At 44.9% G+C, this 21587-nt stretch overlaps 1 protein-coding gene across 1 annotated transcript in view; it reads right to left on the bottom strand.

Moving 5' to 3' along the window:
- The window catches only part of SYN3 (synapsin III), a 328068-nt gene that overhangs the window by 275351 nt on the left and 31130 nt on the right, over positions 1-21587 (bottom strand). The window contains exon 4 of the mRNA XM_019515812.1: positions 3541-3697. Within this exon, the coding sequence (XP_019371357.1) occupies positions 3541-3697 (157 nt within the window). The remainder of the gene's footprint in view (positions 1-3540; positions 3698-21587) is intronic.

The following is a 21587-nucleotide window of genomic DNA, read 5'->3' as shown; positions in this document are numbered from 1 at the left end:
GCAGTTCTGGTCCACTTCTGGGATTGCCACCAAGCATGTGGCCCACCTCCGTGGGTCACTCCATCCGTCCCAGCATTGCAACATTCACAAGTCATGCCTAGTACCTTGAGATATGTAGAAAAAACATTCAAAGTTGTGTCTAAGGCCAAATTGCTGATTCTCCAAATCAGCATTGAATCTTCAGATTCAGATTTGGCCAGATCAAATCAGGGACAGTGACCCAAATCAATTAATTGAATTGCTGTCCTCAATTCAGGCTGAATCTGAATCGAATACAGCTCATTTTGCACACCCCTAGTAACATAAGGATTTTTCTAGAGTTGCACTGGCAAGGACACTCAGGTGAGGATACTGGGGAGTGCCCTCTCCCCATCACCTTCTTACACAGCTAGTATAAGTTGAAGTCTGTAGTCCCAAAGCCCCTTGCCTTGAAGCCACAGCTTCAATCCTGGAGCGCACCTTCACTCAAGAAGGGCTCCTCTCTCGCTGGGTTGAGCTTGGGGAAACAAAGTGATTGTAAGAGCCAGCCAAAAAAGAAACAGGAAGAATTAAAGATAATCAAGTAGCCACATGAGTCTGCAAATGCTAATGAATGAATCAGCTGTTTTTATACTGTAGGCTGTCTCATATACAGACTGGCAGTTTGGTCCTTCATACACAGAAACCGCCAAAGAGCAAGGGTTTCCAGCTCATAAGAAATTCTGTTTTTGTTTCTCATTTTAGTTTTGGTGTGCATCAACCCCAAACCATTTTTTCCTTTTTAAAATGTCCCACAAACTGGAAGCTCCTAAGACCCTGCAGTTCCTTTGTAAAACTGAGCTTCTTCTCAGTTTCAGTGTAGATAGAATGTCATTTTCACTGAACAGCTGAAGGAGGTTCCCATGGCAGATGCACCAAATAACTCTGATCTGCGGCCAGGCACCCCAGAGCTTGCAGAATCCCTGATACTCCATGGATTCCACTAGAACCCTGCCTTGAAGCTGGAAAAAGTTTGCTGAATCCAATGTATTTCCAATTAAACTTGCTAGGCTCAACAAAACTTTGTTTCACCATAAAATTAATGAACTACCCTACTTGCATGTCATTCCATGCTCTCCTTTCCCTCCTCCATTTTTCTCTAACATACTTCACTTAAAAAGTTTCCTCTATCTTCCTTTTTTCCCCCGAAAATTAAGTTTCCATAAATTGAAAACAGCTATGAAAACAAAACCCGGTGGCACAAAAGCTGCCCTCAGCCTTTTGGATAGGGTGGGAGAAATCTAATAAATAAATACAAATTATGTCTGCAAATCCAAAGATCTCCGGGGCAGAGACTCTCTTTTGTTTCTAATCTTAGCTGGAGTACCCAGTGCTACTGCAATACAAAATTATGGACACAATTACATTTTCTCTTAGAAATGACCATCCAAAGACTTGCTAGAACCAAATAAGCAATTGGTTCTGTCAAGTTCAAATAAACTTTGTTGCCAGTCCAGAAACCCAGCAGTATTGGTATGAGCTCCTATGAAAGAGATCCAGATTTTAAGATGAAGTTCTTGTTTCTTATGCATCCAGACAACAGATTCAAGGAAAGCTGAAGAAGCATTGTAAGCATTGCAAAAAAGAGGAGGATGAAGCTAACATTAGGCCCAGAAGGTTGGTAAAGTAGAAATGCTGGTAGGCTGTCAAAGAACTCCCAGTATAGATCTGAGTCCACCAGTGATGTTTATAACTTGAACAAAAGAGCTCATATTAGATAAACAAACTGTCCGCATCCAGATGCATGCAGCTGTGAGGTATGTGGTGATGCAGATGTTTGTGGCGCCACATACTGCACGCTCAGTTGTTCTCTGTGCTGCAAGGGAGCAGCACGGAGGGGTTTTTTTGACCCCTGGATATCCAGGGGTCAAAATATCCATGGAGAAAAAAGGCGGAGCAGTGCAAGTATGGGCAGCATGTGCCACCCAAAAGCAGAGCTGGGCTGCCCGGATCTACACCACAGCTGCCAACCAGGCTCCACACAGCAGAATTACCACTGCTGCAGCCCTGGGAGACTCTCAGGACCCCAGATATGGTTGCTAAGGCCAGCCCAGTGTTGGCCCCAGCCTCCCATACCACTCCTGGGGCTACTTGCTGCACTCCAGAGCATGCATGACGTAGGCATTCACCAGGGACAAGAAGCACTGCTGCTAGTTGTCCCTGGCGAACCAAACATCCATGCACGTGTGGACACAGCCACTGGAGGCTGATTTGGGGGCTTCCTCAGCTCCAGATTTCTCCTTTCTAGCATTAATGAGGCTGTGGCAGGACCAGGCCCCATGGGCAACTGTGACACCCCCTGGTGACTGTATGGATCCTGTCAGGCTTGAACTCTAAGATATCCTTCCCTTCATTACTTTCCTGCCATGCCTTGTTCTTAATAAATATCAGGGAAGGAAGGCTGCCCACAGGCCTTAGAGTGAGCCTTAGTCCATTAGAATCTCCAACTGGTCCCTCCCAGGCACCCCTAATCTCCACTCAGTACTTGAGATAAATGGGCCCCCTCAGCCTCTTTAAGTCCCTCCAGGGCACTGTAACCTTAAAGCCCAATTGTGTAGTTCTGTCCACCCCAACACCACACCTTAAGCCTTGCAGGTGTTATTGTCCTGATGTTTCTTTCACACTTAGTCCCTCCCTAGGCTCTTCAACCTTCTGGTCTCATACTCAGTCCCTCCCTGGGATCTTGGACCCCCTGGTCTGTCACTCAGCCCTCTGGGTCACTCAGACCCCTCTGGGCTCTCAGACCCCCTGGGTTGCTTAGCCCTCTCTCTGGGCTTGTAGACCCTCTGGTCCCCCTCTCAGTGTTTCTCTTTGCTCATGGACCTTCGGGCCCCACTCTCAGGTTCTCTCTGGGCTCCTGGACCCTCAGTCAATCTGGGCTCAAAGATCCTCTGATCCCACCCTCTAGGCTCGTGGACCCTCTGGTCCTCTCTGCTCAGCCCTCCGGGCTGGTGGACCCTCCGTTCCCATGATCAGTCACTCTCTGGCTCCTGGACCTCCTGGTCCCACCCTCAGCCTGGGCTCCTCACTCCCTGCTAGGCCCCCCTCTCTCTCTCTCTGAGTTCCTGCACTCCTTGCTGGGCCCTGTTTCATATTCAGCCCCTCTATGGGCTACTGGCTCACAGAGTGCCTCGAGCTTGCCTCCAGCAGGGCTCAAGGCATGTAACTCAAACAAGAGTACCAACAGAAAATAAAAGACACTGGCCAGCATAAAACCCTTTTCTTTCTGCCTCGGGGAATATTGCCTTGTTCCCAGGCCCACAGAGTTGCTTAACTTACTTCCTTGGTCGTTTAGGAGCCTTGCTGCAAAGAGCTCCCTTCCTTGTGGCTCTCAGGGCTAGATTCCCTGATCATCTCAGGCTCTGGGCTTACATGGCTCAAGCCCAGCCCTCCTCCAGTCCAGTGAGTCTCCAAGTCATCCCCCTTTGCCACCTCAAAGCTGCTTCTCATCCAGCTTTCCCTCTTAAAATGACATGTACACTAAGCATCCTGCCAGAGAAATAATTCTGGGTCAGCACTTACCACCCAGGGCTTGCTGCAGAAGTTGTAAATGGAGTATAGGGAGTTGACACTATGAACTCCACCATACTGAAAGCCAATGATGAGGTTGCGGAAGTCTTCTCCAAGGGCCATGCTGTAAGCGTGTTGTCGAATCAGAACAAAGTCGGGCTTGAAAGATCTACAAGACATAATTAGAGTAAATTTTTTAAATAATCATCAACATTCCTCCCCTGCCTTTTCCCCCCCAATCCTTCCCTTTTGCTTTCCTTCATATACATTGCACTTCTCAAGCCTGCAGTACTGTCTCAATTATATTACAAAAAAAGTAAAATGAAATAAAATTAAATTAAATAAAAACCCCTCCCTGCACACACACAATCCAACCCCCAATAAACCCAGTGTTTAAAAATAAAAAATCCTATGTAGCCTCAAGCATAGGAACTTAGAAACACTCTACTTGGATTTGCTAGTTTCCATTCCAGTCTGACATGCATGGGAACAACTAACAACTGCTGCTAACCATCATATATTCTCTGAGAGGGGAATTCTCCCCAGTTTGGGGGGTTTTTTGGTCACAGCTGGCGACACTAGTGGCAATGTGCTAAGCAGATAAAGAAGCAAAAGATGATTTGTTAATGGTGGAATGGAATAGCTACAGAAAGGAAGCAAAATAGATCAGTAGATCATTCAGGATTTCAAGTGATGTGACACACATGCATATATTAAACACATTCACTTTGAATCAATTTACCACATAGAGAGCAGAGCACGTATTGGACACTTCCATGTATTAAAAACCAAGTAGGAACAGATATCACAAAGCAGTTAACCAAATTAATAGTGTCCTCCAGGCAGTGGTAGGAATCCAGCACATTATCAGAACTAAGATTTGTACTGGGGTCTTTACAATTTTAAGGGAGAAGTGTTAACCAAGTCAGAGAGGAGACGTCTTTTCTGGTTGAACTGATAGATGAGCTTTAGTATGAATCTACCAGTAAGTGACACTTTGTATATTGTATCTTAGGATCAATTCAAAATATCTGGAAACAGCAATTGGAAAGCTTACCCAAAACAATGCTCAGTAAGCAGTTTGTTTCTGAAGGCACTAGAGCAGTGATTCCCAACAAGGTGTTGTGACACCCTGGGGTGCTTTGAGATCCTTACAAGGGTGGTGGAGGATGCCATACAATGTTAGCACTGTTGGGTGTGCAAATATGACTCAAATTAAACTTAGAGCTTTCAAGTAGGAATCAATAGTGTTGAAAACATTCTGACCTGCTGTGATCTTTTTGAGTTCTCTGCAACAGAAAAATTATTCTATTATTTTTCTGTACTCAAAACACAAGTGAAAGAGATGGCATGTTTCAAAGGGTGTGTCAAGTCTAACGAGGTGTGCCTTGATTCTAAAAAGGTTGAGAACTAATGCATTAGAGCAGTAATTCTCATCTATGGTGCCATGGAGTACCACCAGATCCTCTGAAGGGTGCCAAGCGGTGTGAGGAGATGAGCAGTAAAAGCCTCCAGGCTCAGGCCCCTCTGCAAGAAACTAAGCACTGTACTACATTGGTGACATGCAGGGGGTGCATGTGCACCCCTTGTGATTGGCAGTGCACTCCCTGAGAAAAGGGCTGGCGATGCTGCTCGGGGCCTCGGGGGGCACACGTCATTCATGCTGTAATATATAAATTAGTTTTTGAAAGTGGGTACTACTCAATTCACAAAGTCATGGAGGAGTCTTTTGAGTGCAATGAGGGGTGCCTTGCATCAAAAAGATTGAGAACCACTGTACTAGAGGGACTCTCTGCAGACATGGGGAAAATTTATATTTTAATAAAAGGTAGCATCAAGAGCATTAGGAAAATTTCCAAATTACATGAAAGTTCTTAAGAGAAATAGGTTCCATATCCAGGTCCCATTACCTCACTGCCCTTGAACATTTTCCTTGCATGAGACTATAATTTCTATCCTTCGAATGTACAAAACTGGAAATCTTTAGGGTTTATAGCTCCTATTTATATTTACGACACTCTGGCTGGGAACTCTGAGATGGTGACTCTGGGCCAGACTGCGGCAACACACACTGCAGTGAAAATCTGGAACTGCTTATTGTTTTAAGCTTTCTATTTTACTTGTTGGCCTTGGGCACTTGCTATTAATCTAGATGTAGCAACAAGTATCCCCTCCTCTTGTTATGATGCAGAGGCTTTAGAAACGCTGTGCAATCTTCATAAACTCAGATGGGCTCCTTAATGCGCTTGGCAGCAAAGGTGGCATTTTCCTCAATCAGTGAAATGTGTAATACGTGCCCGGAGGGCAATGCTTGCTAATGCGCAGTTGATTTATGGACCTTCCCAATGTCAATGAGGCAAGACAAGTGGTAACACCATGCTGAGAAACAGCAAGTGAATGCAAACCTGGAATTTTTAACTGCTTGACTTCTGCTAAGCCTTCCAGGTGGAAAGCAACCACCAGGCAGGGAAACATCCCCAGAAAGGAATAATTAACTCGCTGGAACAAGGAACCCTTTGGGTTCAATGCTTCCACTGGGCTGCTAAATGTTCTAGGTTCTAAGCGATGACCTGCTCCTTTGCTTCCTTTTTGTGTGTCATTAAAACTAAAGATGACTCGTCTATCTAGGAACACAAAAGAATTAAGAAAATCCACACTCCACACTGTCTAATCTAATCTTGATTCTATCAGATGGAAGGTAGATCAAATGGTTTTCTTTGAGAGACTGAGGAAGTGAGAGATCACAGCGTAAGAGATGGAAATAAGAAGGCAGAGTAAATGATGCAGTCCTATCTAAATTCTGCATAATAGATCAGCTCAGGTTCATTGTTCAATAGTTCTCAAACTGAAGTACAAGGGACAGGAAACCATGTTCTGGTGAGCACAGAGGAGGGTTAGACTCTACCCTACTGCACTGCCAGGCTACAGAGCCTCTTAGGCAGGAAAGGAGAGGCTGCCAAAGAAATAACTGCAACCCCAGAGTATCTTGAACAAAAGAAATAACTACAACCCCAGAACATCTTGAACAAAATAAGACACAAGAATGTGGGGCCTACAACCACCAGGAAGCAAGTACATATGATGAAGAGGAGTCTTCTCAAACTGCGTGCCTTTTTGGTGCAAATCACTTTCCATCCCTCAGAGTTCTGAAATCTTGAAAAATTCAGTGCAAAAGAGAAGCAGAAACTAGTCAGAAACACCAGAAGCTAGATTAGAAAATGCAATAAAGATGAAAAAGGACACACAAAGAATCAACATGGGTGGGACTAGCAAGTGCGTGACACCAAGGGGGAAGAGACATGAACAAGTAACTGTGCCCTATTGAACCAGGAAGGAAAGGGCTTGGCTCCTTCACAGAAAATACTATTTTCCCAACGTACTTCCTCCTTTAAAGGAGAAAAATGCAGGAAAATGCAGGTTGCCCTTTGTAGACTAGCAGAGTTCCAGCCTGCAATGGGGTGCTTAGGGTTGGGGGGAGCCAGGGAGGGTGATCAGGGGCAAAGGGCACCACGTGCATGTGTGTGCACACAGGCAAGGTGAGGTGCAGCAGGGGCGGTGGTATGGAGTTCTGCCATACTGGTACTGGGCAGACAGGGGGCACCTCAACTTGGTGACTATAGCGGTATGGCACTCCCTCCTACACCTGGTCCTGCCCACTGGGCTGCGGAGACCCCCAAGAGGAGGGCAGCAGGGCAGGGAGCCCTAGGTCCACAGTGGGCAGCCCGCATCCTCCCCCACTCCCCTGCATTCCTCTCCCCATGGGGGAGGGAAGGGGACCTGGGCTCCATGGTCTGCTCTGGCTGCAGCAACTGTTGCCTCCCCTGGGCAGCAGCTGTGGCTTAAGTGCTACAGGGAGGGCAGGGGGCTGTTCAGGGGTTGGGAGTGAGGAGCACTGGCAGGGCCACAGGCTGTGGATGGGGTGTAAGGGGCACTGGTAGGGACAGGGGGCTGTAGGTGGGGAGTGAGGGACCATGCTGAGGAAAAGTTTGGGAAGTACTGGCTTATAAGAAAACTTTTAAATGTGCTAACCATGAACGGCATGTGCCCCGAGCAGCTGGGTGGGCATGGCTGCACCAGCGACAGCAGGAGCATGGAGGTGGTGAGCAGGGAGCTTCTGCAGATGCCACTGGCACTGTTGGCGGCAGGGCAGGAGGGAGAGAGGGGGGTGATGAGTGCTGACCATGGGTCAGCGACCACCCGCAGGCACCGCTGGCAGTGGCAATCAGGGACTTCCCACAGATGCTGCCAGTGGTGTTGGCAGCAGGGTAGCAGGCAGTAACACTGTTGGTGGCACTGCCACTGTTGGTAGCAGGGAGTACACTGCCACGCACAGGGAGTGCGCATACACCCCCTACACATTGCCCCTGGTGCTAATGCTCTGTCAGTACAATGCAAGGTACTTATTTTGGTTGGCACAGAATGAACCGTTTTTCAGTTTACTCCAACGTGCTTTAGTTCTATGTTTTAAATAGTAAGACCACATTTTAGAGACTAGCTTAAATTAAAACCCTGGATCCAAAATACCCATAACTTTTCCTTAAAGTAGGAAATCAAATCCAAATCCCTACTTCTTTGGCTATCTTTAGCAAAATCTGTGTTTTAATATTTTTAATTGCAGCTCTTAGCTATCGGGGGGGGGGGGGGGCTAGAATTTGGGAAGTAAACTTCCAAAGGCCAATTCCAGAAATGGTTTTGGAGTTGGTGTTTTTGTTGGTGTTGTTGTTGTACCCATAGTTAAACATTGATGGAGCAGTAGCAATAGGTCTGCTAGTTGAAGATGCCTTACTGCTCTAGGAACCAGAAGAAAATCAGAGTTGAAAAGACCACCATTAAAATTTCACTGCAGTAAGCAGTGAATCCTGGTGGAAAATTTAATGCTTTAATGAGACTTCCTATGTCTATAACCAGAACTGGGACATATCAATAGCTCTGGCTTGCTTCCTGGTCCTTCAGCTACTCACTGAGAACTTCACAGAGCTTCATGAGCATGAAAAAAATAACATTCAATAATAGGTCATGCTGTCAGAATGCCTTTTAAGCTCTTTTCCACATCCCACTATGAGCAAGCCACTTGGTGACAGTCAAAATTATTTCTATATCCAAAATTAAGTCTTTAGCTTCTTTCTTGTTACTTTCTCATTACTTCTGGGACTTTGAAGAAGTTGTGCAAAAGAACAGCTGCCCATCTCTGACCTCTTCAGTACTCGCCCATCTGGTCATGTGAGCAATGAGTTCTTGGGCCAAACTCTGGAAGAAGGATGGGCTCTCTTTCTTTGTACAATCATTTAAATTTCACAGGGGACTTTTCCTAGCCTCCTTTAACTTTTAAGATACTTGAATCAGTTTTCAAACCATCCTGTTTTGACTAAGGCTCTCCTCTAAATCCCCTTCTCAATACTCAAACAAAAGATGGAAAATGTAAAATTAAGCAATAAGATATACCAAGCTGTGCATTGTTAGAAGATTAATTGAGCCTTCAGGCAATGTTCTGAGGCACAAGTCCAAAACATAAGTAAATTAAACTACCTGAGAAGTGCAAAAAAACCCCATCCCTAAATAATGCAGTGCCTCAGGCCTCTTAGAATTAATATAAAATGGCATTTTTAAAAATAAAGAACATGTCCTGTTTATGAATTACCAGAGCATTAATGATACAGTCACGACATCATCAACAACCAATTGGAAAGCTTTGCTATTTTCAGTTTTACATTCATTATTACATCTTTCATAATGTTACACAATGTTAACAACCTTTTTGTTATATTAAAATTTGGGGTAAAATGGAAAATATTCAAAGGAAGTCTCCTTTCAACCAAAATCACATTTTTTATTTTTAAACAGAAAAAGGCAAATACTGTCTCGCTTTACAGAAGAATCCTGGTGATGTCAACAGGACTATTTATGTGAGTAAAGTCACTGGGATTTGGTCTCTGTGAAACATCTGGCTGTGTGAAGTAGGTAAGCAGGACTTAACCAAGTAAGTGAGGATGCTTTCAGCATAAAGGAACCCAGAAACAGCAGAAAGGGTGGCCCACTAGCAATGAAAGTGGGATAACAGCCATTGCAGGGATCACTACAGTCATCATAACTTGGAATAGCTAGGAGGCGGCCTCAAGGTGCTGTTCAGAAATAGATTTGGTTACATGTTCCCCAAACTGTACAGTAACAGTCTCCAAAATTTGGTGTCAAACATTCTGATTGTAAACTGAACAAATTTAGTCTGGAACTCAGTAATAAAGATCATGATCTTGTCACTACACCATTTTTAAAATGTAGGCCATTTTCAAGAAGGAGGGTTGCAGTGACTGACTAAGCACTGGTGAACTATGAGGTCTGAGTCTTTTAGAAGTGCCAGAGCTGTCCATTTACCTGGGAACTGGGGAACACATGCAATGTGGCTCACAGACTCAGGAGCTGCATGAGGGGTGAGCTGCTGATCCAGGGTCCCCCTTCCAGATTCCCCCTGTTGTGAGGGCAAGCCGGCACCCCTTTCTTCCCCACCATGCGCACAGCAGACAGCCCAGTGGCATAAGCTTCCCCCCACACCCCTTGCAGTACAGGCATCTTAAGTTCCCTCCACTGTGCATGCAGTGCCCCCTCCTAGCTGCGTATGCCACCCACTTGAAATGTGGGCATGTTAGCTCCTTCCTTTGTTGCACAAGCAACCTGGCACCCTCTCACTCCACATGAGCACTTCAGGCACTCCAGCTCCTTTCTGCTGCTTTGCCCTTTTCCCAGAGATGGAAGCAGGAAAGAGCTTGGGGAGGGAGAGGGACCCGAAAATACCCACTGTTGTGGCAGGAGCAATGGGGGGGAGGAATGGTGGCTTGGTGGGAGCCCATGGGCCACATGCTAATTGTTTGGCAGCTGTACGCGGCCCGCCAGTTGGGCAGCCCTGAGTTCGATGGACAGCAGACATCCATGGGGTTGTATATGCGCTACAGAGCTGATTTTTGCCCATCACTCCCATTATGCATTTTCCCTTGAAGCAGACCTCAATAAAAACCCAGGCATAAAGGAGGTGATTGAAGATAGAAGCAAAACATGATCAACATGGGGGAAAAAAATATAGCCATGCCCTCATCAAATTTAACTTTAGCTCAGGCTTAATTCATTAATGACAATTTAGAATCAGGCTGCACATTTTTTTTCTTTTTTTTTATCAGGAGTTAACTTAAATGTGAACAGGCCAGGGAGAGGTTTAATCTGAGATATTCCCTGCCCTGCTCTGCTAACAGCAACTTCTGCTTTCTGGCAGCTGCCTCCACTCCAAATGTTTTCCCAATAACTGTCAGCATCTTGCTCACACATCAGCTGGACGCCAGCTGCTGGAGAGGCAAAGAGGGACATTATTCATTTGGGAGATAACTAAACCCCGATGAGAGAAACAGTCCCTCCAAGCAGCTGTTTAACAGCAGCAACTGGAATGGATGCAACCAAAAAAAAAAAATACCCCAATCCCCTCTTTGTGCTACAGCTTAAAAAAATGGGGAACAGTGAGGAAGATTAAGGTAAATCACCTCCCATGGGAATACTTTTTAAGGTTTAATAAGATATATCACACATGCTAAAATGCTTAAAGTGTAATGGCAATGCTGCCAAACGCTATCCTGAATTATACCTGGTGCTAACCCACTGACTTCACTGCAGATCACTTCAACTGCTCAACTGCAGATCACTTAAGTGAGGGCAGGGGTTTACTGGTAGTCTGGGTTTTGGGTTTTTTTGTTTAAATGCATATTTAACAACACTGCACACTGTCTGAAACACAGCACTATGCCACCTATTTAACATATCTGCCACATTTTATGTGAAATACATTTACAACTACTAATGTATGTACTGTGTTAAATATATAGTGGGCATGTCTACACGTGATGCTACATTGCCATAGCGACACACTACAGCGATGAAGGGCGACATAGCACCAGTGGGCACAAACCATGATGCTGATGCTACATCACTGTAGCGATGAGATATCTTGCTATAGCACACTGCTATGGCATCATAGCTGCTAAAATAATTGTGTGCCATCATTTAGTACTTCCTAAAGCAAGTATTAAATGATGGCACAGTAAAACTGCACCAATGGGGAGGAAGGGGGCGGCACTTCTACATGTGTTGCTATAAAGTGCATTGCTACGGTGCTGTAGCTGCAGCATCACAGTTCTTGCCTGCAGATGCTACGTCACCATAGCACATTGCTATGGTGATGTAGCGTCACATGTAGATGCACCCAGTATGTACTATACAGATGTATATACAGAATACAGTACATTCTGTGAACCATGGAAAAACTATATGCTAAATATATGGTCTCCATTTTGCTTTTAGGAGCTTACACTCTCAAAGTCGGTTTCTTTTATTGCCCTACACTCTTTGCTTCACAGGGATTTCCATAGTTTGACTGAAAAAAAAAGTGCAGGCAGGCGGTTCCTAAAAGCTGTGCTGAACCTCATGAAATGATGAATAGGAACTGGCCAGAGCTCTTCTACGAACTATTCCGAGGTGAACTCAGAGCTCCACATCATAGAACTTACTGTGTCAACGCATAGACTAGATCTCCCCTAATGCTCATATGTATTCCCCAGAAATCTTGCTTTGTAGAACAAGTGCAAAGAATGACTGCTTTTACAGGGAGAACAGCTCTTAGCTGGTGAAAAAATTCCCATCACCTAGCAATGAGCAACTAATATGAGACAAGAAAATACCAACTTCATAGGAAAGAAAACCACTCGCCTCCTGCAAGGGATAGCCCCTGTGTGACCTTTTGGGTAGGTAGCCTCTGTGTGGCCATACTGCAGGGATTTTTAAAACATCCATTTGGGAGGGCTGGGTATCCCCAACTGGCTTTAAAATACTTGTATTTTGGAGTAAGGGTTCTTATACACTGGGAATATATTTGCCTTGTAGGATAAGGAGACTGAATAGCAGGAAAACACCTGCCTGCCCTATTGCCAGTAATCTCCCCACATGTGTGTGGCTATCTCCTGGGGTTTGAGATACTATGATGGCCCTCAGTGGGGGAAAAAGTGAATTAGGGAGAACATATTTGGGGGATTTGGGATTGTGATGCAGTAGGCCCCAGCAATATTATTAGAACACATGCTATCGAGTCAACAGAAAATTCAATGTTAATTAAAGGGATATGAATTAAGGGTGCATGAAGCAGGCCCTATTCGATTCAGATTCAGCCCCAACTGGATCCAATTAATTGATTCAGATCACTGTCCCTGATTCGATGTGTTGATTCAGATCACTGTCCCTGATTCAATTTGTCCAAATCTGAATCTGAAGATTCAATGGTGATTTGGAGAATCAGCAATTCAGACATAGGCGCAGCTTTACATGTTTTTTCTACATACCTTGAGGTAGCAGGCATGGTTTGTGAATGCTGTGGTGCTGGGGCACATGGAGCATCTCACAGGAGTGTGGGGGCCCCTCCACATGCTCAGCGGTGAACCTGGAAGTGGACCGGAGGTACTTGCAGTCCACTTCTGGGTCTGCTGTGGAGCGCCTTGGCCCCCCCCTGCACCTCCCAAGCTCAGTGATCAGCCACAGGGAACCCTGGGTGCCCCCCCAGACCAAGAGGTACCAGTTGCTGAGCCAGGGGGCGGAGGGGGGGGACCAGCATGCTCCCTGGTGGACCTGGAAATGGACCAGAAGTACTTCTGACTCATTTCTGGGTCTGCTGCACAGCACACTGGGGAGCCCCCCATGCTTCTGTGGGATGCTCCATGTGCCCCAGCATCGCAATGTTCATGAGCCCCTGCTACCTAGAGATAAGTAGAAAAAACATTTAAAGTGGTCTCTATGTCCAAATTGCTGGATCTTTCCAAATCAATTCGGAGGGTTCCAAATCGATTTGGAGAGATTAAAGGGATCTCCGATTCAATTCACATTTGAAAATTTGGCCACCAAATCAGGTCAAATCTCCACCAAGTTGAATCGGGGACTGAAATTTCACACAGCCGTAATATGAATGGCCTTGTAAGGAGCAAAACAAAACATTAATTGGCCCCCTCTGCAGTTGAGAGTGACAGGGACATTTCAGACAGTTAGCAGGGTGATATTGTACATTGTGAGACAAAACAGCTGAATTGTAAGGCAGAGTCTACAGTACTCATTTCTCTTCTTATGTGAAACTAACATTTGTCCCATAGGGATTCTTCCCTAGGAGAAAGAGTTAGTCCAGAATGGCTGGATCCACTTCTCTTCTTTTTCAAACTCTCTTTTCTGTCTGCCAGAACCAATTCTGCTTGATTTTTTTCCAACTGGACTAACCCACTGCACTTGTTAGGGACAGTCTGTTTCTATCAATCAATTTAGATACACACATGATCCATATCACTGCAGGCCCACATGTCTCCTGATTAGTCATTTACTTTTTGTACTATGGTAGTGTCGCCCAGGTGTACATGGGTTTGTACTCCCCTCTCCAATGGAGAGAATCATTGGCAGGGTGGTGTGCTGCAGAGGGACAGAACAGCCCAGCAGCCACCTCTGTCCCCTATAGAGTCTGGCCCAGTCATTCAATTATTTAACTATATACAAATTTATTATTATAGCAAAACAATTAAAGGGTAAGGACATAAATTATATATACGTACAAATTTACAAAACAATAAATGCTATACTACACACACACACACACACACACACACACACACACTTATTATTTAAAAATACAGATGAACCATAGAATAACCCAAAACAAAGGATATTGATTGGGCAACCTTATAACTATTAATATAATACTACTACATCAACTTATTCACATAAACTATAAGGCACTGTCTACCAGTATAACCAGCAATCCTTAGACTATGTGGGTGCCCTCCAGGGCAGGTGCCCCACTCCCAAGGTACCACTACAGGAAAGGAGGTGGGAGGAAAGAAAAGGAGAGGGAGACCCCAGAGACTCCTAAGCTCCCCTGCTATCACCTAAGAGTGGCCTACATGGTGCCCCTTCGCAACCCTGGGGGGTCCCTCCCCTGTTGGGACGCTCTCTCCAGGGCAACTTACCACTCCACAGTCCTGGAGGGTTGCCTCCCATTCTCCAGGTCAAGCTCTGCTTCCCACGGGGCTTTCCTGCCACCCGACTCTGCTACCACCGGCCTGGCTTAGGGCCACATGCATCACTGCATGTAGTGGGCGCTTCGCCTTGTGTTAGTGGTTGAAGGCCTGGACAGCCTTGTGCAGCACCAGGGTTTGTTCTGCTCCTGGACCCTCTGGGCAGCATCGTATGCACTGAGCTGCTGTCCTGAGCCACCTTGAGCAGCTCCCAGGGTCTCCCACCCTCTGTGCAGCACCTCCTGCACCAAGCTCCCAGCCTTGTGCTCGGGGTTGTGGACCTGAGCCGCTCAAGGGGCTCCAAAGATCCTGCTCCATGCACTGGCCTGTGCACAGTATTTCTGGCTGCATGGCAGAGGTTGCAGACCCAAGCCGCCTCACGCAGCTCCCAGGGTCTGGACTCCGTGCGCTGTGCTGTGCATTGAAAGCCTAACTGCTGGAGCCATCCGCTTCTCCCTGCTGACAGAAGTCTTCAGGGGCTCTTCCTGGGCTACTGCTTCACCCTGCTGAGCAGCTCTCATCAGCTCTTCTAAGTCCCGCTCATCTCTCTTCTCTGTCCAGGGCTCTGCCCCTGAAGTCTTCCAGACCTGACAGTGTTGCAGTCTTCAGTCAGGTCCGGAGAAAATCTTCTCCCTCCTCCCCTCAGGAAAGGGGCATGACTTTATTTCCCTTGCTGCCTCCTGATTGGTGGATGGGCTCCACCAATCAGAACAGCAGGATCTCAAGCCTGGGACTCAACCCAAGCTCTGAAAGGTGAGCCTGCTACTGTAGCATAAAAGGGACCACACATCATGAGCCAAAGCACCACCGCTATAGACACCACACAGAAATATACACAAAGAGGGTGGCCTTTACCCTTGATCATAAGTATAGGAACATATATAGGAAACATAGGAATCCAGTGATGCAATGTATATGGCAGCCGAGTCGCATAGCAAAACGCAACTGGGGACATCACATAACTTAGTCTCTTTCCTTTTGAATTTCTGGAGCTTTGCATGTACCGAATCCATTGAATGATGTTTCTGGTCTCTTGTACCCGATTACCAGTGACCAACAGTAATTAGGCATTAAATTAAGATTACAAGCAATTTAGCTATGGGCAAAACAATAATATTTAGTATTGTATATCATGCTTTTCAAATGCTTTCAAAGTGCTTTCCCCATATTATAGAAATATAGAAACCGAAACACAGAGAAGCTAACATTAGCATTTTCAAATGCAGACATGAATAACTTTATTAAGGATACTGACTCTTTAGCTTCTTTAAAAGGGGAAGGGGAGCTGTAATGATGCAACTGTTACCTCTGCACAATTCTGTAGCAAGTGAGCTAAATTGGTCCGACATAGACCCTGAATGAAACAGGGTTACAGTTTGAGAAGTTCTGCTACACTTGTGTTGCTACAGGCTCGTGCAGAAGTAGCTGTTGCATTGCAACAGTTTATATTGGTAACTGATACCAGTACAGTTGTTAGGCCTGTCTGTACCCTTAGGCAGCTAGATAAGTGAGCTGATTTTCAGAGGTGTGTTCTTAGTGAAGTGAATGTCAGCTGTGGGAACCACATGTCTTAAAAGCCAGGCCACTTAAAAATGCCTAACTGCAGCCATCAGTTTGACAATGTTATCTAGAGTAACACACAAGTTAATGGCAGAATACATGCTAGAATGGAGGACAACCAACTTCTTATCTCCTGCTCTTTCCAGCTGATAATATTGCCTCCAAAATTATTTGTAAATGCTGACTGAGGGAATGGTAGGCATAAATTCATTAAGAAAAATCAGATCTCTTTAAATAGACTACTGTTTCAGGAGACCAGGGCCTTGTTGCACAGTAATTTTGGGTGGCTCCTGGAACTCTCAATATCTGGATTGTCTGCACATTAACATCTGAAATTAGTTTTAAGCACTTATTATGTGGCTCAAAATTATGCCACTCCAGGGAAGGATTCTCTCTGATCCATGTTACCCAGCTTGTGTTACACTAAAGAGTAGCCACTCTAGGCTACACCTTAGTGTAAACACCTCCCCCTCCACTTACCTGTGGGTACCTGAGCTGTCTGTCCCAGTGAAGCACTCAGGAAAGGATTAACTTGTCTGAATGGCCACTGCCTGCCACTCCTGCTCTGTGCCAGGCTCAGCCCAAAGAGCAGCAGCCCAGCAGCAGCAATGGCAGGCAAGACAGGTTAATCCTTCCCTGCCTGCTTCCCTGAGATAGACAGTATGGGTAGCCACAAGCAAGTGGGGTGGGGGGGCTGTAAGAGCCCCTAGGGGCAGGGGGAAGCCCAGAATGGGAGATGGGGGCATTCTTTCCTTTTCCCAGCTAGTCTGATCATATGGCTGCTCCATACCTGAGCTAGCACTGACGCCCATCAGCACTTGTGTCGTTCACAGTGCAAGGTGGAACAAGGCCCTCACTCTGTTATTTACTAGTGCAAGACCAATAAACTAGACTAACAAAGTCTTAAATCACAGATGCTGAAAAGATTCAAGAGATCAGCAAAGAGGGATCTGATTTAATCAAAGGACAGAACTCTTCTAATTCACACGAATAACTGGGAGACCTATTGCAAATGACAGAATTTAGTGAACCAGCAATGTATTAAATTAGCAGCATTCTAAAAGTGAAGGAAGCACAGTAGAAAAAGTGTGATTTGTTAATTTATGAATGAAGAATGGGTATTGTTATTTATAATATGATAGTTTGTTCACTGTAATATTCATACTGTTTTACATTAATAATACAAGCCCTCACTGTAGCATTTTGTTACTGCCGTTGTAGAGAGAAACACGAGCAGAACATTGCTTTTTGCAGCCGGGAATACTGAATGCATGGATTTGTTAGGCACTATCATATTGCTTTCTTATATTTTATTAACAGGATTTTTAGGCACTTAGAACATTAAAAATTCAGCACTACTTACTACATCTCACCATCTCAGAAGTATTCTGACTTGCTAGTAAAAATCCTATTGGATAATTAAATGAGATTTAGTGAGCTATAGAAGAGATGCATGTCAATAAAATCTGATCTCCAGAACTGCATCTCATTGGCATCATTTCAGATAAACTATGGCTTAGGTGCCTCACCTACACAAAGGCCCAAACAATTCTCTACCCAGGAAAAAAATTAGTCTCTTGTTTGGTTTTGGTCAGTTGTTTTTTTTGTTTTTGGGGGTGTTTTTTGGCATTCTACTACTCAGTCACTCTAGTTTCTTCAAATCTTTATTCTCAGTTTCCAAATGTATAGTTCTCTTTAGATTCTCCTGTAGCTCCAAGAAAGGTCTTTTGTTTCTCAGCTGAATGGAAGCAGCTCCCTAAGCTAGAAACTTCCTGGCACAGGAGTTTTAGAGATAGAAGTTACTTTCTTGTTTCTTCTGAGGTACTCTTCTCCTAAGATAGTATTTGCAGAATAAGCATTAACTTAGAGTCTCTCATTTATCCCCACAATATTACAGACCTGTCAATCCTTCCCATTTTTCTTAGCATTTTATTTTTGCTGGGACTAGAATAACTCAACCACAGTGATTATCAAATTATCTTCAGTAGAGGTCTGTGTGTATATGGGCTGTGAGGTGTGTCTGGGTGGTGTATTCTGTGGTATGGGTGAATTTATAGGTTCCTACAGTATGTATTCTTGTGACTTAGAAGTACTGTAAGTATGGGGGTGGAGAAGGTGAGTTGCACACGGGTGGAAGGCAAGCTGCATATGTTACACATGTGCCCATGGGTATACAGTGTCCATGCTTAAGGAAGTATATGCATACATATTTGCATGTTTATCAGCTGGATGAATTATCATTATGTGGCAGTGTCTGGGGACCAACCAGGAACAGGGCTTTGCATATATCAGCACCAAACAGTAAACACTTACTGGCCCAAAGAACCAGGAGTAGTAGTTAGCCAAGTTAGTCTCGAGCCAGGTAAAGGCAGGGTAGATTTGCTCCTTATAGACCAGCTAAATCTGAGATGTACAGCATGAGCCTTCATGAACTCAAGCTCACTTCATCAGATGCTGTGCAAGAAACCAAAACAGATAAGCTGGATAGAAAGGTACTGGAATAGTGTAGAATAGCAAGCAGGGTGAACAATGTGTTAACCAAAAAATATCATGTTAACACCACAATATTTCTGTTTTTAATTTTTTTGGTACAAGATGTTAGCTGTGATTAGCTGCATGGAAAGATAGAAGACAGGAGTAGGGCAAGAGGGCAGTGGAGGGGAAAAAAGGGAGAGAGATGAAGTGCAAATGTGAACTAGCTGTGTACAGTATGCCAGATGTACGTGTCATCCAGGAAAATAAGACATGGTAGCCACTAATGCACACATCTTCCTCTAGCTTGACTTAATAGGAATGAGGGCTAGAAAACATCTGTGGAACAATATGGGATTTGGAGGAGGGGGAATAAAAGTTTACTGCAACACAATAAGGCAGGAAACCTGTTCTCCATTTTTACACAAAAGAACTTGAATACTGTGGGAATTCTGCTATGACCAAGAATTAAGCAAGGGAAGAGCTTTTCCACACAGTTCATTAGGAATGTGCAACTTCAGTTACTTTCAAAAGTGAGGGAGAATTGCTTTCTTCGCGTCTTCTAAACTGCTCCAAAGGTAGTAATGTAAGACGACTGTGTAGTGCTCCCAAGCAAACTGAGCAGGAGGCCACATTAGCACATATGGTGAACAAATGCTGAGTGTGCACAATAGTATATCAGAGCGGATATATCACATGCCTTCAGCCATATATATCAGGTACCCATACCAATATGCACTTACAAGTTCACCCTCCCATCATAAAAAGATCAGCATTTACAAGCAAGCATGGTAAACACAAAGACGCACACAGTCTCTCTCAGGTATAAATAATAATGCAAAACGGCACAAACAGTACACAGCCACTCACTCACCACAGACAGAAAGCACAACCTCTACCGTTCCAGACACTCACAACAAAAGAGCTGTCTTGCCAGTAACAGTTAAAAAAACTGAAAGGAAGTCATGACAGATGGATGCAAGTCTTTGAGTGCATTGGAGGAAAACTAAAGATCAGCTCTACACAGGTGATCTTTGAAAACCTTCCAATGCTGTGCATGTATAGATGCTCGCTGTGTTTTCAAGACATTTACTGTGCAGTTGGCTAATTAGCTGTGCAGTAGATGTCTTGGCATCTACATGTGTGCCTCTATTACACTGGAGTAAACTAATTTACTCTGCAATAGGATTGTACTTGTAAATAAAAGTACTATCCTTCTGTGGAGTAAAATGCTCCACAGCAGTGCACATGAAGACACTGAAGAAACTGGCTGGGGCATGACGGTGCTTCCATGCAGGGGCTGCCTGCCAGCCAGCCCCACGCTGAAGCTCTCTCATGCCCCAGTCAGCCCCTCTACAGCACGCTGAGCTGGGGAGAGCAGTCCCAGGCTGGCAACCTGACCCCAGGGGCCCCCTGCCAGCCAGGACTGCTCTGACTCGGCTCCATGTGATGTGCATGAATAAACTGCAGAGCTTATTGCTCTAAAGTTAATTGCTCCTGGGTGCACATTCAAATGGCTCATGCAGGAGCAATTAACTATGGAGCAATAAGCTCCAGAGTTTATTCATGTGCAGAAATAGCATGTGTAGACCTGCCCACAGAGGAGTAGACTAGTACTGATAATACATCTAATACAGAAGAAAGACTTAAGGTTCACATAGCATAAAAATGACTTTTTTGCTGAGACACAAAAATTAGGGAGGCAAGAGACCACATTGGATGTAACTGGATTATACAGTAAAGTATTTAACAGAGACTTGTGTAATCTTACATGAAAAACAAACAAACAATATAAGTTTCACACAGGCTGAACATGGGTTGAAAGATCACTTACAAAGCTAGGTAGTAGCATGTCAGGTTTGTGGTGGACTTCTGGCAGGATGTTAGCGTGATTCTTGCTATCATAGGAATGTAAGACTGAGTCATAGAGCCCAGTCCCCCACTGTTACATTCACCATGTTTATGTATTCCTTTTCACAGACTTATTGAACTCTCTTGCCTCCACTAATACACTAAAAGAGAATGGTAGTGACTATATTAATTCCATGAGCAGGTGATAGTACCTTTGGAGATGTTACTTTACATACGTGAGTGAGCACAATACAATGATACAAAAAGAACTAGGCAAATTAGAAAAATGAGTCTGCAATAACATAATGAGTTTTAAACCCTCAAAATATATGTGATCATGATTGCTGGAACAAAATAGGAACTGGGCTTAGAAAAAGATCATCAGAAGTTGCATATGCAGAGTTGTTTCACATAATGGAGTGGAGGAAGGGGATCATGGTTCTGTATATGGCACTAATCAGTCTGCACCTAACATACTGCATTCAAATACTGCGCAAACTGGAGAAAAATGTACTGTGTTTACCTGAATCCAAGATCACTTCAAATTTAAAGATGACCCGATAATTATTAGATTCTATAAATGGAAAATTTATAAATTTGTTATAATTTTCCATGTATGGAATCTAATTACTGGGGGGCTTATCCCTCCTACCACTACAACAGTGAAAGGAGAGGAAGAGGGCAAGCAGTAAAGGAGTCAAGCAACTTGACCCACGCCACTTGTCATCCTGTTGCCTATTCCCTCATGCCTGTGCCCTGGCACCTGCCCCCCCCTGCAGTGTCTATGCCACCTGCCACTCCCCCACTGTTGCCTGCCCTCCCATACCTGCCTCCACCACCATGGTGTCTATGCCCCCCCCGACCCCACCCCCTTCTAAACCCCTGGCTCCCCTGTCCACCTGCCATTGCTTACCTCGAGTTGTGGCTCCAGGTCCAGCTCTGGCTCTGGCTGAGCCAGGCACCAGTGGTTACAATAGCAGTAGCTCCAGCCCCAGCTCTGGCCCCTGGACTAGGAGCCATGACTCAGGAAAAGCAGCAGTAAGGAGGGGGAGGCTGCATGGGGAAACAGAGGCAGCATGCAGCAGAGGCAGTGGGGGGGGGGGG

This window comes from Gavialis gangeticus, unplaced genomic scaffold (genome assembly GCF_001723915.1).
Source record: "Gavialis gangeticus isolate Ggan-Ray unplaced genomic scaffold, GavGan_comp1, whole genome shotgun sequence".
NCBI lineage: Eukaryota > Metazoa > Chordata > Crocodylia > Gavialidae > Gavialis > Gavialis gangeticus.
Note: the sequence above shows the minus strand (reverse complement) of the source record. Positions and strands in the feature narration are given on the sequence as shown.